General features: G+C 37.6%; 1 protein-coding gene across 1 annotated transcript in view; it reads left to right on the top strand.

The window, feature by feature from the left end:
* MFSD2B (major facilitator superfamily domain containing 2B) overlaps positions 1-17,767 on the top strand; it is a 799,283-nt gene extending 781,516 nt beyond the window's left edge. The window contains exon 14 of the mRNA XM_044062754.1: positions 17,234-17,767. Coding sequence (XP_043918689.1) covers positions 17,234-17,285 — 52 coding nt within the window. The 3' untranslated portion in view covers positions 17,286-17,767. The remainder of the gene's footprint in view (positions 1-17,233) is intronic.
* Positions 17,768-18,330: the final 563 nt, after the last annotated feature.

The following is an 18,330-nucleotide window of genomic DNA, read 5'->3' as shown; positions in this document are numbered from 1 at the left end:
TACAGTGACAGGGCTTTCAGTCTTTCCATGTAGGTTATGTTTTTAAGGCCCTAAATGTTCCTGGTAAGAAACCTCTGTGGTCTCTCCAGCTGCTGCAGGTGTCTGTTGAGGTACATACAAAAGGGAGCATTGCACTCTCTTAGTAGTCTGATTAGGGCTGAGGACAGAGGAATTATAACATCCTTAGTCCTGAATGCAATGCTCTTATTTATGAGTTGCACAACATAGAAGGCTTTCCTTACCACTGTGGATGCATGGTGATCGAAGTTTAGATTGCTATCCATCTGTGTTCCCAAATCTCGTACTACTGGGTTTGAGCTTGGGGGGGGGTGCTGTCAATATTGTAATTTGCTGGGACCTCCTCTTTGCCACAGGGGATAATAATGCACTTTTTTACATTTAGTTTTAGTCCGTGGTTTTAACACCAATCATTTGTCTGGGCTAGCCCCTTTTGTATTATGTTAACATCATTTGGGGACTAAATGATTGCACCCAGTTTGCAATCATCAGTGAACCTGGTAAGCCACAGGCCATCTACTTTCACCTGGACTTCCAAGAAATCAGTTCCAAATAGTAGAGGGCCCAGCACAGATCCTTGTGGTATGCCACTGGTAAATGGTTTAGGTAGAGGTGGAATCCCCGACTTTGACAGTATGTGTTCTGTCGGTGAGCCATTTGGCTACTCATCTAGTGACATATGTGTTAATCCCCAGCTGGCAGAGTTTCTCAATGATATCCGAGTGGGGGATTATGGCAAAAGCCTTGGCTAAGTCAAGATAGGTAGTATGTTGACAATATGTTCAGATCCAAAAAAACTGTGCCTGTCCCATGTCTTTCATTGTGCTTCTCTCCAATTCCACTTACAAGGTATGTATAGTAACTTCTGGCAAGTATGGTTCAGATTCATATTTGCTGCTACTACCTATTCCTCTGAAGTAACTCCTTTCTAATGAAATCCAGTACATTTTGACAGCTGTGGAACAGATTTAACCTTGCTGCTACTACTGAGCTATTCCCATGAAGAGTCTACATGACCAGCCTCTTTTTGGCGTGTGGGCACTGGCTGAGTCTTGCTCATCCTAGCTGCATGTTATTGCAGGTGAACGGGGTACTGAAGCATCAAAATAATTTCCTCTTAAAATATCTGCAAAAATACTTTTAAACACTGCAAGCTATCTTCTCCCTGACCCCCAATCCATGTAAGCTTTAGTCAGTGGCATTTGATCAGCTGTCCCTCACATGGCACTAACTGGAGTGGACTTCTCAGGCAAATACTGCTCCATTTTAACAACTGCAGCCTTAATAATAGTTATGTCTGATACAGTGTTCCTCTTTGCAATGGTTTATTTTCCCTTCACTACGATAGGGTACAGGTCTTGTGATAGTTTGAAATAGCTATTGTCTCAAGACAGCCTCTCAGTACAGCAGTATCTCCTTTTGTGAGCTCAGCAACTTGGCTTTTGATCCCTATCCTGTTGCTGTGGGCATTTGAACCTTACGTACCCTACAATATTACAGCAGAAATACCTAACTTCAGGATCTTGACATGCACTAGAACTAGCTGTGATGATTTGGACTACTCGTTTGATCTCCTTATATCCATGTGTAGTGAAAGAAAACCTCATCTGGTGCAGTTGTGCCCTGCTGGCTAGATAAATGCTTCCGTCGCTGCCTAATTTCCTCAGAAGTATTGCACATGAGGGCTCTTAACCAGATTCTCATATCCTCAAACAATGTACTGACTGCTTCAATTTGTACTGTCTTCTAACATTTCAGAAGCAGTAATTTGATATCCACTCACTCATCTATTATAGGCCTATTTAGTGAAACTGGTTTGTGAGTAGTTGGGAGGCCATGTTACGTGATCTCAGCCTGGTGATTTTTGGATATATTTATCATATTCTGAAGATAATAAAGTGTATTAACTGTGGAATGTGGTGCGATCTTTGCCTTATATAGGCTTGTTTTGTTTATGAGTGCTGGAAGTCCATGTTTGTTGGTTTTATACACACACAAACACACACACACACACACACACACACACACACACACACACACACACACACACACACATGGAAGACAGTAATAATGCTGAATATGGTTAAAGTCTACATCTGTGTAGTCAACACAATTTGGTCAACAGGGTTAGGGAATATGTTCTTTTCCAGTATTATGTCATCTCAGAGTTAGCAACCCCCCACCCCCGGCGGTGCAGGAGAGCTTGCCACTTCAAAAAAACAATGTTTTTACTTTTTATGTTATAGTCTTGCATGTACTCAGGTTATTGCTCAGCATAAGCATAGTAGATTTTTGGCTACCTTTTGTTGTCGACATTTTGTTGTGTTGCTATGTTTTAATATATATATATATATATATAGATAGATATAGATAGATAAATATATATATAATTACTGCCCCTTGTACCTCCTTAGTAATGCATGTTGCCTCTAACCCAACCCCCTAACTCTGAGCCTTACCACAGAAAAACCCTTTCCATAACACTACCACTACAGAAGACAGGCTCAGACACTGAAACATGCACCATTAAATATGCACAACAGTAAAGCTCTATCACCTTACTTAACCTTTACGCTAACCCTAACCTATCAACACTCACAAATACACTTAGCTATGTCTGCACTCTGAACTCTCTGCATTCTGATACTGCACTTCATACTGTCTGCATTCTGAGCTCTGAATATTTTGAATTGTAACTATATCTACCGATTTTATATATATATATATATATATATATATATATATATATATATATATATATATATACTGTGCTGCTACTGACGGCATTATATGTGCATATATGGGTGCAACAGCTATTAGCAAATGCTCATAAGTATGAACACTGTTTTTGGCTTGGCAACAGCTCTTTTTTGCAAGATCATGCTACAGTGAGATTAAGAAATTTGCCCTTACCCCACTGTAGTGTGTTCTCAGAGCTGGTATATATAACTAGCTAGGAAGTATTGGTGGCACAGCCCCCCCACATGGGGGATGCATGTGCGCTTGCCCCCTCTGCAGAAAACATAGTTTTCACTGCTTTCAGTATATTCACTATTTGATCTATTTTGATAATTTTTTTCAATGCTCTTGGATGAGATGTGTAACACACACACACACATATATATATATATATATATATATATATATATAAGTGTCTATCAGAAGCTTGAGTTTTCAGAAACTCGAAATTGATATGGTCGAAACCATATGATCAGTTTTCCAAAAACTCAAATCTTTTGAATGGAGATACAATGTGGAGTGGGGACTTTACCATTTTCCCCACTGTAGTGAATCTCTGAGTTGGTATATATAATATGCAGGATGTGGGTGGTTCAGCGGCCTACTCTCCTGAAAAAACATTAAAAAAAAGGTAAAGGCAGATTTTTGTTGTTTTTTGAATTCTGAGTTTTCGGAAACTCGATCATATCGTCTTGACAATATGAATTTCAAGTTTCTAAAAACTCAAACATTTGATTGAAATAAATATATATACACACACACACACACACACATATATATATATATATATATATATATATAGAGAGAGAGAGAGAGAGAGAGAGAGATTTTATATATATATATATATATATATATATATATATATATATATATATATATATAGATATATATAGATATATATATATATATATCGATACACACACACACACACACACACACACACATATATTTATGTGTGTGTGTGTGTGTATCGATATATATATATATATATATATATATATATATATACATATTATATATATATATATATATATATATATATATCTATATACATATTATATATATATATATATATATATTTATATATATATTGAGAGAGAGAGACAGAGAGAGAGATATGGGTTCAGTGTGTTTGACTGTATGTTCATTACATCACCTCTTTAGTTAGGAAGATTTTGTCAAACTGTAACTTCATTGCAGGATGCTGGATTTTTTTTTTTGCAGGATTGCTACATAGTGGGGAGTGGAATTTTGCCTTTTTCCCAATGTTTTGTGATCTTGGAGTTGGTGTGTGTGTATGTATGCAGATATATACACACACACACACGCACACACATATATATATATATATATATATATATATATATATATATATATATATATATATATGGGTCTATGTCAGATGATCAAGTTTTCAGAAACTCGAAATTCATATGGTTGAGACCATATGATCGAGTTTCTGAAAACTCAAACATCAAAAAAAAAAAAGAAAGAAAACACAAAAATCTACCTTTTTTACATTTTTTTTTCAGGGGGGCCTAACCCTCCTGCAACCCCTGCAAATTATATATACCAACTCTGAGATCACACTACAGTGAGGAAAAGGATCAATTTTCTGATCTTCACTGTACCACGGTCTCCATTCAAACACTTACGAGTTTTCAAAAGCTCGATTATATGGTCTCGACCATATGAATTTCGTGTTTCTGAAAACTCGATCAGTTGATAGGGATCCATATAGATATATATGTGTATGTATATAAGTACAAGGGGTATGGGGGTGCAGGGGAGCTTATTTCTTTCTTCTTTTTTTGTTGAGTTAATTAATTGAGTTTTGAGTATTTATGGTATATGTAGTATATCTCTATTTTATGAGTCAGTGATGTAGTGAAATGTAGTCATATGAATATTACAAATACATAAATATAGATAGATAAAACACAATTTGGTGGTTAGAAGTAACCACTTTATTCATGATTAACAAAAAATAAATTAAAAAAATCAAATCGTCACTAAGCACTTTTATCCCAAAAATATGAGACTTTAACAAACTGGTGATAAAACAAAATTCAACACTTAAATGACCTCTGTAGAACAGCAGAGTACATTATATCAATCAAATGATATAATTCAACAGATAAAGAATAAAAAATAAGCTCAGGTGGTGCTCCGGGTTCCAGTATAAAATCCTTGTTTAATGAAATCAAACAATAATAGTACACAAGCGCTTTCACAATCTGCTTCTTCAGGTGTCTAAAAAATACTAAGTTCCTATTCACTTAAATACCTTCCTGTGAGTAATCGCATGATATAAACCACCTGATACTGAACAATAAAGTGCATAAGTCATATAAAAACACTCATCAGCATTTGAAAATAAAATACAACTAAATAACTAATTTGTATAAACATAATATACATAAAATCACAGATAAAACAAGCTATGCAAAAAATCTAATGTAGCATACTCATCTAGTTCAAGGTCTAGATTTTAGTTTCGGTCTCAGGGGGACATATTAATTTAATCCACTTCCTGGATCTCCCCTGAGCCTAACTATCCATCTAGCTTCTAACTCTTCTGTGGCATTACGTGTGTCACCTCCTCTTCTATTCTCATATATTTGGCCTATCACCATGAACTTAAAAGTATGTGTGGGACTAGTACTACTGACATGTTTAGCTAGAGCATTGATCTTACTCCCTTTATTAATGTGATACATATGCTCACGCATCCTTTCCTTCAGAGTTCTATCAGTCTTCCCCACATAGAATTTATTACATTCTGAGCAATAGGCCAAATATACTATATGTACACTATCACAAGTGGCATATATATTGAACTTGTATAACTTTTTCTGGTCTGGATTATAAAACTGTGAACTAATATTTTTTATCGCTTTAAGCTCAGGTACCTGGTTAGTGGTTGTGATTTTGTTTTTTGGTTAAATTATATAATTCATCCAATCATTCAATGTTCTAAACTTCCCTTCTTAAGTACAGCTTTAGGACGGTAATCATAGCCCAGGGCTTCACATTTCTGTAGCAGTGATATGTGAAGAATGGCGCTACAAGATTATGCAAATCTTGGACTGTCAGGATATTTATGGAAATGCTGAGTACTTTTTTCTAACACAACCCCCTATCAGAATTGAGTAACATGATTAATACATAAGCAATATGGGGACAGCTACTATGCTGTTAAGGGGCTTTACATGTATCCACGAGTTCGATTCATAGACATGAATCTATAATGAACTCATTTGTGTACAAAGTGTGTAAATAGCCCTGAAGTTATGCCAGAAAGTAGCAGGTTTCAGTCAGAATACAAAGATGTGAGGGGAGCTGAGCTGGTGCTTCTGCATTCCTGGACATTTTTACTGGAGGGGTCACTTAGGTAAGTGCTTCATTTTGATGCTTGTGCATACCTGGGCATATTACTGAAGGGGTCACTTGGAGAAATGTTTCTTTTCAGTGCTTGTGCATACCTGGACATATTACTGAAGGAGTCACTTGAATGAATGTTTAATTTCAAAGCTTTTGCATACCTGGACATTTTATTGCATGAGTCACTTGAGGAAATGTTTCATTTCAGTGTGTGTGCATAAGTGGATGTTTTACTAAAGGGGTCACTTGGGTGAATGTTTCTTTTCAGTACTTGTGCATACATGAACATTTTACTGAAGGGTTCACTTGGGAAAGTGTTTCATTTCAGTGCTTGTGCATACTGGACATATTGTTGATGGGGTCACTTTGGGAAATGTTTCACTTCAGTGCTTGTGCATATGTGGATAATTTACTGAAGGGGTCACATGGGGATATGTTTCCTTTAGTGCTTGTGCATACCTGGACATATTACTGAAGGGGTTGCTTGGGTGAATGTTTCATTTTAGTGCTTGTGCATACTGGGGCATGATACTGAAGGGGTCACTTGGGTGAATGTTTCGTTTTGATAATTGTGTATACTGGGGCATGTTAATGAAGGGATTGCTTGGGTGAATGTTTCATTTAAGTACTTGGCATACCTGGACATATTACTAAAGGGGTCATTTGGAGAAATGTTTCATTTTAGTGCTCATGCATACTGGGACATGTCACTGAAGAGGTTGTTTGGGATATTTCATTTTGGTGTTTGTGAATACCTGCACATTTTACTGAAGAGGCTACTTGGGGAAATGTTTCATTTTAGTGCTAGTACATACCTGCACATTTTACTGAAGTGGCTGTTTGGGGGAATGTTTCATTTTGGTGCTTATGCATACTGGGCATGTTATTGAAGGGGTCATTTGGGTGAATGTTTCATTTTGGTGCTTGTGTATACTGGCGCATCTTAGTGATGGAGTCACTTGGATAAATGTTTCATTTCAGTGCTTGTGCATACCTGGAAATTTTACCAAAGGCATCACTTGAGGAAATATTTCATTTCAGTGCTTGTGCATACATGGACATTTAATGAAGAGGTCTCTTGAGGAAATGTTTCATTTCAGTGCTTGTGCATACATGGACATTTAATGAAGGGGTCTCTTGGGGAAATGTTTCATTTCAGTGCCTGTGCATACCCCTACATATTACTGAAGGGTTTGTTTGAGTGAATGTTTCATTTCAGTGTTTGGCATACCTGGACATTTTACTAATGGGATCGTTTGGAGAAATGTTTCATTTTAGTGCTTATGCATAATGAGACACATCACTGAAGAGGTCATTTGGGACATGTTCCATTTTGGTGCTTGTGCATACTGGGGCATGTTACTGAAGGTTTCTTGGGGAAATGTTGCATTTCAGTACTTGTGCATACATGGACATTTTACTGAAGGGATCGCTTGGGGAAAGGTTTCATTTCAGTGCTTGTGCATACCTGGGCATATTACTGAAGGGGTTGCTTGGGGAAATGTTTGACTTCAGTGCTTGTGCACACTTAGACATTTTACAGAAGGAGTTGCTTGGGGAAATGTTTCATTTTATTGCTTCTGCATGTCTGGACATATTACTGAAGGGGTCACTTGGGCGAATGTTTTATTTTAGTGCTTGTGCATGCCTGGACATATCATTGAAGAAGTCATTTGGGAGAATGTTTCATTTCATTGCTTATGCATACCTGAACATTTTACAGAAGGGGTCACTTAGGGAAATGTTTAATTTTAGTGCTTGTGTACTTGGACATTTTATTGAAGAGTTCATGTGGTGAAATGTTTCATTTTGGTGCTTGTGTACACTGGCACATCTTAGTGATGGAGTCACTTGGATAAATGTTTCATTTCAGTGTTTGGCATACCTGGACATTTTACTAATGGGATCGTTTGGAGAAATGTTTCATTTTAGTGCTTATGCATAATGAGACACATCACTGAAAAGGTCACTTGGGACATGTTCCATTTTGGTGCTTGTGCATACTGGGGCATGTTACTGAAGGTTTCTTGGTGAAATGTTCCATTTTGGAAAGTTGTGCATACTGGGGCATGTTACTGAAGGAGTCACTTAAGAGAACATTTAAGTTTAGTTCTTGTGCATACTAGGAAAAGTCACTGAAGCAGTCTCTAGGTTGCTAAGGGAAATGATTTATTTGCATATCAGAGAAGTGATTGTGCATACATGATCAGATTGCTTAAGTGACTGCTGGGCAACATAATTTCTTGTGTCATTTTAGTGCTTGTGCATACTTATCGCAAACTAATAAAGGGGTTGCTGAGGGAAATAATTTCTAAGTCAGGGAAGTGCTTGAGCGTACTTGGATAAATAAGTTTGCAGATTGCAACTCCAATATCAAAGGCAAAGCATCGCATTTAAGAATGGATGTGCATACTGCAGGGATGTCGGACTATAAATTGCAAGACCTCATTAGCATACAGTGCTTTACATTTCTCATTTGAATCTCATTTTTTTCAGGCACTGTGCATTAGCATACATGGCCTCTGTGAAGTGGGTCTCTGCTACACTCATTCATAAGCATCAGGAATGCGCAAGCGACTATGAATGCTAGGAAAAATTTACATACTCAATAGCACTTGTCAGTAAAACTACCTAGAATTAACTTTATTTTCAATATCCATTGATTTCAAATCTGGATCAAAACAACCGAAAGCTAAAAGAAAATAAATTAAAATAATGAAAAATAATATGTATATTTGTTTTTTTTTTTTTTTTCTTTATTATACTGATATCATGGTTAGCTCATAAATTCACTTAAACTTTTTTTATTGCACCCAAATTAAAGTACTTTGCAAGTTAAACATGAAATTACATAAACCAGACACGTTTATCTACAATTAAAATAATCAGGGGCCCCAAACGTCTTTTGAGTATTTGCACTAAAGAAAGATGAAGCATTAGAAATAAACCTGCAATAATTGCAAATTGCATGAAAATGTCCTTTTAACCTTTTGTTTGGGTGTCAAATATTATTAATCTGTCCTTGAAGTATATCAGTTATACTTAAGAAGTAAGGTTTTAAGACATTGAATGACTGAGTGAATTCTGTCATTTGGTGAATGGTGTGTAATATACAGACTACGTAAGCATTTGAATTTATCCGATAGTCTGGTGATTTGAGGATATGAATTTGATAAAGCAGCTGGTTGACAGGTGTGCAAATCGCACAGTTCTTGAAGTTGGGAAATATGTCTTTTTCCTGATTTTGTGCTGTATTAGGGTTAGTATATATATAATTAGCAGAGGGTGGGGCGGCACAGTGGGTCCTGCCCTCATGCAAAAATGATGGTTTAGTTAATTTTCTAATTTACATTTTGCATGAAATTATGTTGTTGCTCAGCGCATACATACTTGAGTGTTGATAGAGACATTGTTAGTGTTTTGCAGTCAACATTTGGAACGCTGATGAAAAAAGTGCTCAGCCTTAACAGCATATAGCAAATAAATGCTGTTGCCTTTAGTTATGACCAGCACCAGCCACACTCAAATAATCTTCATCTTTGCATTCTTATCAATTCTTCACAATCTTGCATGACTCACAGTAACTGTAAAACATCAGCCTAATTCCCTAAACTTGAGCTGGTTACAGACAGCCTACTCACCGGACCGACTCTATCCACAGGTTTGATTGTTTTTTTGGTGCCACATGGTCCTGGTGGGTTCAGCCCCGTTACACTCAGGCTCACTCCGCTCCCCTATCCTGCCCCCATTCCACACCCGCCCCCACTACTCGTACATTTATCCATACTCCTAATCACCTGACCCTTGTAGCACACCCAACACCCAATCAAATTCACTGCCAAACTCCACACCCTATTACACACTCTGTGTCCTACCACAGCATACTTTCCCAACTACCTACCCTTCTCCTACTCATTCTTACCTCTAGCACCTCGCACTAACCTTATTCTATCTTCCATCCTACTCTACCTCCCTACTCACTCAACCAACAACTTTCTATATAACTCAAACACACTTTAAAAACCAGACAACTCCAATCATGTCTCAGTCCCAACAACACTATACTCTCTTATTACTATTCACTCTACTTATAAGTCTCTCCATAGCCCCCATCAGTACCTCTTATCACCTCACACTCACCACTACAACCTCAGATCACCCACTCTACCTCTTACCACCACCTATCCCCCCTGTCCCCCTAGTCACATACTCACATCCCCATCCATTTATACTCAATCCCCCATTAAGCTCACCTATTTACCTTAACACCACATGCAGAAAACAACCAAGTCTCAAATTCCACACCCTAACAATGCTATACCTCAAAACAATCATCACCATAGCAGCCCGTTTACTACTAGGAGGTGATATCCACCCCAATCCTGGCTCACTAACAACTCCAACTAACACCTGCAATTCCCACCCCCCCACTTAAACTTACTAATACTCATCTTAAGTATTCACAGTATTATGAACAAAATAGAAGAACTCCACTTTACTATTTACATTTATTACCCTGCTCTAATGCTCATTACTGAGACGTGGCTTAAAACACATATCAGGGATAACTACATAACCCCGCCTGGATACAAAATTCCAATGGCTGACAGAATTAACAAGATAGGTGGTGGCATTGCCCTACTCTATAAAACTAGTTTAAAAATCCAACTCCTACAAAATGAATCCTCAGACTTCAAAAATGCAGAAACCATATTTGCAAAACTCCACATAAACCAGCACAAGCATCTAAACTTACTTGGGCTTTATATACCACCAGGCGATAATTTTACCACCCCAGAATCCATACTACATGGGGCTTCCTACTCCCTTCCCCATGAAACTATAGTCCTAGGAGATGTCAACATTGACTGGAACTCTATCCTTGCTCCAACACCCACCAGTCATATTAACCTTTACAACTTCACCCAAGTCATTCATACACCCACCCGCATCAATAAGTCTACTAAAAAAGAATCCATATTAGACTGGATCCTCACAAACCAACCCAATACTGCCCATCAGTGAGGTACAATGCCTGACTCTCTCAGTGACCACAACCCCACATATATCCTTAGACACAAACTAAAATCTAATTACTACCTCTCCATACTACAAACCTGCTCCCGCAAAAACTTCCTCACAGATCACTTCTTATAAGCCATAAATTCCTGTAACTGGTCTCCCGTTAAAGCCTCCCACTTGACAAGGCAGTTGAATACTTTAACTCCACATTTTTAAACATCCTTGACCACCTAGCCCCAACTAAATTATTTAGGCCACACAGGTAAAAAAATGCACCCTCCAAAGCTAATAATACAGCATCCATGGGACCAGATGACATCCAGGGCTATGTACTACATGAACTACAAAATGAACTGGCACTTCACCTAAGTGTCATGTTTAATCATACCCTCACCTCAGGCTTTGTGTCCATTAAGTGGCACACAGCTACAGTTATCCCACTCCACAAGGGGGGATCTACCTTGGATCCCGGGAACTACTGCCCCATCAGTCTGATGAGCCTGATCTGCAAGGCCATGGAATGTATTATCATGGAACTTATAAACAAAGACACTGGCAACCTTCAAACACAGGACTCCACCCAGTTTGGGTTCGTAAAGGGCCGATCTTTTCTCCTGAACCTGACTGACTTCTTCGAATCAGTCTCCAAAGCTGTGAATGAAGGTAAGGCAGTCCACACAGCCTATCTGGACCTCACCAAGGCCTTTGACACCATCCCCCACTCTGGAATCATAGATAAACTTACTAAGCTGGGCATTTATCCCTATGTCACTCGATGGGTTGCCAAATGGCTTACTGACAAAACCCAAACTGTAAAAGTAGCTGACTCCAAATCCAGTTCCAGGCAAGTGGGTTCAGTCCTGGGACCTCTCTTGTTTGGCATCTACTTCTCTGAAGTACAGGCCAACAATAAGGGACTCTGGCTAACAAAGTTCGCAGATGACTGCAAACAGGGAGCCATTATTGAATCCCCAAGTGATGTGGATACTCTACAAAAGGGCCTTACAGAAACAGATGCTTGGTGCCAGAGCCATGGGCTCAAGCTCAATGCCATGAAATGTATAATTATCCCCTTTGGGAAAAAACATGTACCCATGAATTACCACATAGGTGGCAGTACACTAAACACCGAAAGTATGATAAGAGACTTAGGGACACAGGTGGACAGTGGTCTCACCTTCAATAACCACATCACCACAACAGTCAGGAAATCCTTCTATGTGGCACACCTCATCACTATTCATCCAGAAAAACAAGGTCATTGTCCCACTGTACTCATCCCTCATTAGACCCATTATAGAACACAGCACCCCATTTGGTGTGTACCTCTCAAGACATCTGCAACAACTGGAAAGGCCACAGAAATACCTCACTAAAAGAATCACAGGCCTAAAGCAGATGCCCTATGCTGACTGCCTTAAAAAACTCCAGCTATACTCTGTCACATATCGTCTACTCCGAGGCGATCTATGCTTAACATACAAGGCCATGTCAAACCCAGAGCTGTTGGACATGCTACACTTAAAGAAATCCCAATCCCTCAGAGCCACACGCTCCAGGGATCTAAACCTTGTCATCACAATAAACAAAACATGCTGGAGGGATAGGTTCCTAACCCAGAGACTCTCCAGACTCTGGAATAGACTGCCCATACATGTCAAACAGAGTGCCTCTTTGGCCCTCTTCAAAAGGAACCTTGATGGTTGGATGGAAGAAAGGAAATTCACCCCGGGAATCACGTCAGTTGCCCTGCTAGACAGTGGTCCAGGGAAGTAAATAGTGTGGGAAGAAGTAGCCAGGGAATTGTTATGGCTAGGCTTGTATAGGCCATAGGACTGATAGCCTAGTACCAACCTATGAATCTACGAACCTATAAGGATATGTAGTAACCCGCCTCCTAGCTACAAAAGTCTATAATAGCCTTACTCAAAGACAAGGATAAAGCCTGGAAAATCTGGCAACAAAACAAGACACCCATAACCAGGCAAACCTTTTTTTGAACTTTGAAATAAGGCAAAAAACAAATTGAGATTGACAAGAAAAATCACTACTTTTCCCTACAAAGCAAACACAACTCCAATCCTCAAAATTTTTTCTGCAGTGAACAACATCCTCCAGCCTGGTAAAACCGCCACCCCCCAAAATATACCAAATATAGAAGGCACAAACTTAGCCATAGCCACTGACTTCAACAAATACTTTACCTCCTCCATTCTTAAACTCAAAAACAATACAAGCACTACCAACCTACCACAAGCCCCAAGGCCCAAAACAACACTACCCCCTTCTCTCTCAGGGCAGTTCTAACATCTATTATCCAAAAATACTTAACTAAACTCAAACCAACCACCCTCACCACAGACAATCTTCCCGCCGAACACCTTCCACTCGCATGCAAAGTTATAGCTTACACCATTTCACTACTAATAAATAGATCCATTACTGAAAATACTGTTCCTTCCTTGTGGAAGACCTCATTCATAATTCCCCTTCACAAGGGTGCCCCCCTCCTACTGACTTCTCTAACTACCGACCAATTGCGATCCTCTCACCCCTATCAAAGATCTTAGAAAAGTGCGTCCATCATCAACTCCTTACTTACCTTCTCTCCAATAATCTACTTTCCAAATCTCAACATGGACTTCGCCCATCCCACAGTACCACCACTGCTCTAATCAACTTCATCAACACATTGACCAAGGCAACCTAGTCTCCGCTACCTTTTTAGACTTATCCAAAACATTCTTTACAATTTCTCACAACAAACTCCTAACCTGTCTCTCTGACCTCAACATCAATAACCCCACCTTACTCTGGTTCAGAAGTTACCTATACAACTGCCAACAGTCTGTCAAATGGCTCAACTCCCTATGTCACACTAGGCATCCCACAAGGCTCTCTTCTAGGCCCCCTTCTTTTTAACATATTTACAAACCAACTCCACTTAGCAACCACTAAAGCTGACATAGTTCAGTATGCAGATGACACAACCCTGATCTGCTCCACTCCTAGCATACAACTTCTCCAGCAAAAAGCCCAAGAATCCTTTACAGAAATAGAAAACTGGCTAAGTAAGACACAATTGATATTAAACCCCAAGAAAACACAACTTATGCTGTTCCACCAAACAAAGACCAACAACCCCACCTTCTCCATACTCTCAGCCAACAAGACCCTCATCAGCCCAGTATCAGAGGCCAAACTACTAGGACTTACAATTGACCCACAACTAAGATACAGCAAACATATCTCTATAACTATCTACAAAGTCCATAAAAACCTAGGGACCCTCTATCGCTATAAAAGGTACCTTACCTCCAAGTCTAGAACTGATGTAGCCAGAACCCATCTCCTATACGCATTACTTTATGCATCCCAAGTTCTAACAAACCTAAATAAAACCGACCTGAACAAACTTTCCACTTGCTACAACAAAAGCCCCAGGTTCGCAACCAATGTCAAATTGCACTGCCAATCCCTATATTCATTACACTGGCTCAAATTTCTTAATATACCACCACCTCTACCTAGCCCACCAAATACTGTACTATCCTGAGAAAAACCCTGCCCTGACTGGTCTTCTAAACTTCTACAACTCAAATAGACACAATCCAGTAATAAAGCTCTGATCAATACAATCCCATGTAAAAACAGTTCTGGTGAATTTCTTTTCCCTAATGAAGTCGCTAAAACATGGAACACTCTGCCGCCTGACCTCGGATTACAAAATTGTACTTCCACTTTCAAAAACTTCCTTAAATCATACCTTTACACTAACTGTTTTTGTAACTGATATGCACCCCCCCTGGAACCTCACCCCAATGTAAGACTTTGTTCCCTTATGCCTCTGGTGTTCATTATTATAGTTATTTTCCAATACTCACATATTGTACATATTACTACTTGGTAAAAGCCTTGCAACACTGTGTTCTAACCATGCTCATTGTTTATATTGTACATATTGTATCTACTATGTATAACATGTTTCACTATCATTATTATCTTTTGTATCTATGTATAGCATGTTTCACTATCATTATTATCTTTTGTATCTATGTATAGCATGTTCACTATCATTATTATCTTTTGTATCTATGTATAGCATGTTTCACTATCATTATCTTTTGTATCTATGTATAACATGTTTCACTATCATTATTATCTTTTGTATCTATGTATAACATGTTTCACTATCATTATTATCTTTTTTATCTATGTATAGCATGTTTCACGATCATTATTATCTTTTGTATCTATGTATAACATGTTTCACTATCATTATTATCTTTTGTATCTATGTATAGCATGTTTCTCTATTGCTATTATCTTTTATTCACTTTGTAACCACAAAATATGTACTGTGTGGAGTTTTTCTCCCCAGGACTCCGCTGAAAAGGGACACCAGTTGTCCAGTCAGAGTATCCTGGTAAACAAACGTTAAATAAAAATAAATAAATAAATACTGGCCAGTATGCTTTCCAGGAATTCACCCGTTTCAGTCTAAGCCTGCAGACTTTCAGCTGGTATCTTCTCAGCGGTAACTGTAGCTTTCCTAAGACTACTTTGCTTTCATATAAAATATGTACAATGTTTTCCAGAAGGAGATAAAATATCCTTTTCAGTGGTTCTATTTCTTATTGCTTTTATGGTAGCATGCTGCCATCATCTGTTGCAGTCTGGCAAACCAAGGTCACAATTACTATAATACAACTTCAATATGAACTTATGGCAGCTATAGCTAAGCAGTCAATATCCTCAAAAGACAGATGCCAAAAGTTATAGTTTTATGTAGTCTATCAAAAAGCACTCAAGACACAAGCTTTTGAGACATAATAATAAATATACAAAAAAGTACATTCATGCATAGTGAAATGTTAAATAAAACATTTTAAACAGGAAGAGATGCACAAGAAAACATCTAATAGGTCCTATGGGCTAGGCTTGTAAAGGCTCCAGGGCCATTAGCCTAGTACAGACCTATGATTCTACCACCACCACTGACTAAAGATAATTGCAACCTGTCTATCTATCTATCTATGACCAAAAGCAAGATTTACAGAGAAGACTTCACTGATTCTGGGCAACAGACTGTCTCTCTCTTCTCATCTACAGACCCAGCACTCGAAGAATAAACTACGGATTGCATATAATGATGTCTGTGCTGATTTTCAGAAAAGTATCCCTTTACATAAGAATCCCCAGGGGGTGTCTTGGAAATAGTCAATACTGTGAAGTATTCAGTTAGTGGAGTTCATTTTAGTTCATTAACCCATATGTGATGTGGAATGTCATTCCTCCAGCTGTCTACACACATCCTTACATTCCAGAGCACTTTGTGTAAAAGCAACTTAAAATGCAAGATAAACTTCTTTTTTTGGCTTTTCCTGGTTAGGGGTCGCCACAGTGGATCACAAATGCAAACATTTTATGAACAATAAAAAATATTATTAAAAATGAGCAAATAGCAATGTTATCAGTAAGAAGAATTCTTTACAGTGATGATATTCAGTGCATTTATTGTCCTTCCATAAATATAATGCACACAAACCAAGAATTACATCTATATGTGTGTGTGTGTGTGATTGTGTGTACACACACAGATATATATATATATATATATATATATATATATATATATATATATATAATATATACGTGTGTGTGTGTGTGTGTGTGTGTATATATATATATATATATATATATATATATATATATATATATATATATATATTGCTAAAATTCATAAACGAATTGTCATATCTTGGAAAATGCACGGCCTCGACATGTACTGCTAGAACACTTTCTTTAACCAGACATAAGCTTTTACATGACAGCAAGAAATTCTTCTCTGATTGCATGTTTATTGAGCTATTTACAGAAATATGAAACATATGCTTAATTGAATAATTAGAAATATAAATAACACTGATTATCTCTCAAGATATGCATCCGGCAATGCAAATATCAGTGATATTTTTCTTCAGCAACATCTAGGGTTTCACCTGATGCTATGCAATGGTTTGTAAATCACTTAATTAATAAAGAAATTGTTTCTTCTTACATTTAACAGAAAACTCCGTGCTTCACAAGACAACCTGGATGAAATTGGAAGTGTTTTGTGAAAACACAGAACTGAAAGCTGCATTTCCAAAGAATATTAACAATTTCAGATTCCGAATGAAATGGAGTCATATTTTCATATGAATGGTGTATATTACACTTGTATTATTTAAAGTATATTATACATTTTCATAATTATATTGCATATGGAAACTTGAACACAGAATTTATTTATGTATTTTAAGAACTATAAATGAAAGAATGAATTGTATTTTGCATTACGATAAGTGTTTCTCACCAAGGCCTAGGAGAAGGTGATGATTTTGTTTAAAGCTTGTGTTGACTTTATTTTAATATGTGTACACCTGTTAAAAGAACTGCCACAGTTTGTATCAATGAGTAGATAATAATCAGATTTGGAAATATTGCTCAAGACAACATCTGAAATCTAGGTTATGAAATTTAAGGACACTAAATTACCATGTCACCTGTTTTCATTTTTATGAAATAAAGTTGGAATATATATACATGTCCCTTGCTCATATGCATATTTCCACTCTCATTCTTTTTATCAGGCATAGATTGATAAGGGAATATTGTTCCAGTTCTTCCAGTAAGAAACAAAAGGAATAAATGTTAAGTAGTACTAGTTTTATTTTCATTATATGCAAGTACAAATAAATACTGGATCAAGATAATGCCCTGCCTTCAAGATCAGCTGAAAATGATGCCATCAAAATGGCAAACAGAAGTGCAATTCTAGAGAACAGCTATATTAACAGAAAAAGTAGTATACATCTTACGAGAAAGAAAATTATAAGGGTTCACTCCAATAGCATTTGTTAAGGTAAGATTTATACATTTGTCTAATACCCAGTAAAGAGAAGTGCAGTGGATATAAAAAGTGTACACACCCCTGTTAAAATGCTAGGTTTTTATGATATAAAAAATGAGACCTCAATAAATCATTTCAAATCTTTTCCCACCTTTAATGTGACCTATAACCTGTACAATTCAATTGAAAAACAACAAATCTGTTAGGGGAAAAATATAAAAAATAAGAAAGTACAATAAGCTGGTTGCATAAGTGTGCACACCCTTAAACTA

Source organism: Protopterus annectens, chromosome 2.part1 (assembly GCF_019279795.1).
Source record: "Protopterus annectens isolate FY-2018-M chromosome 2.part1, PAN1.0, whole genome shotgun sequence".
NCBI lineage: Eukaryota > Metazoa > Chordata > Ceratodontiformes > Protopteridae > Protopterus > Protopterus annectens.
This window is presented reverse-complemented; position numbering and strand designations above follow the sequence as displayed.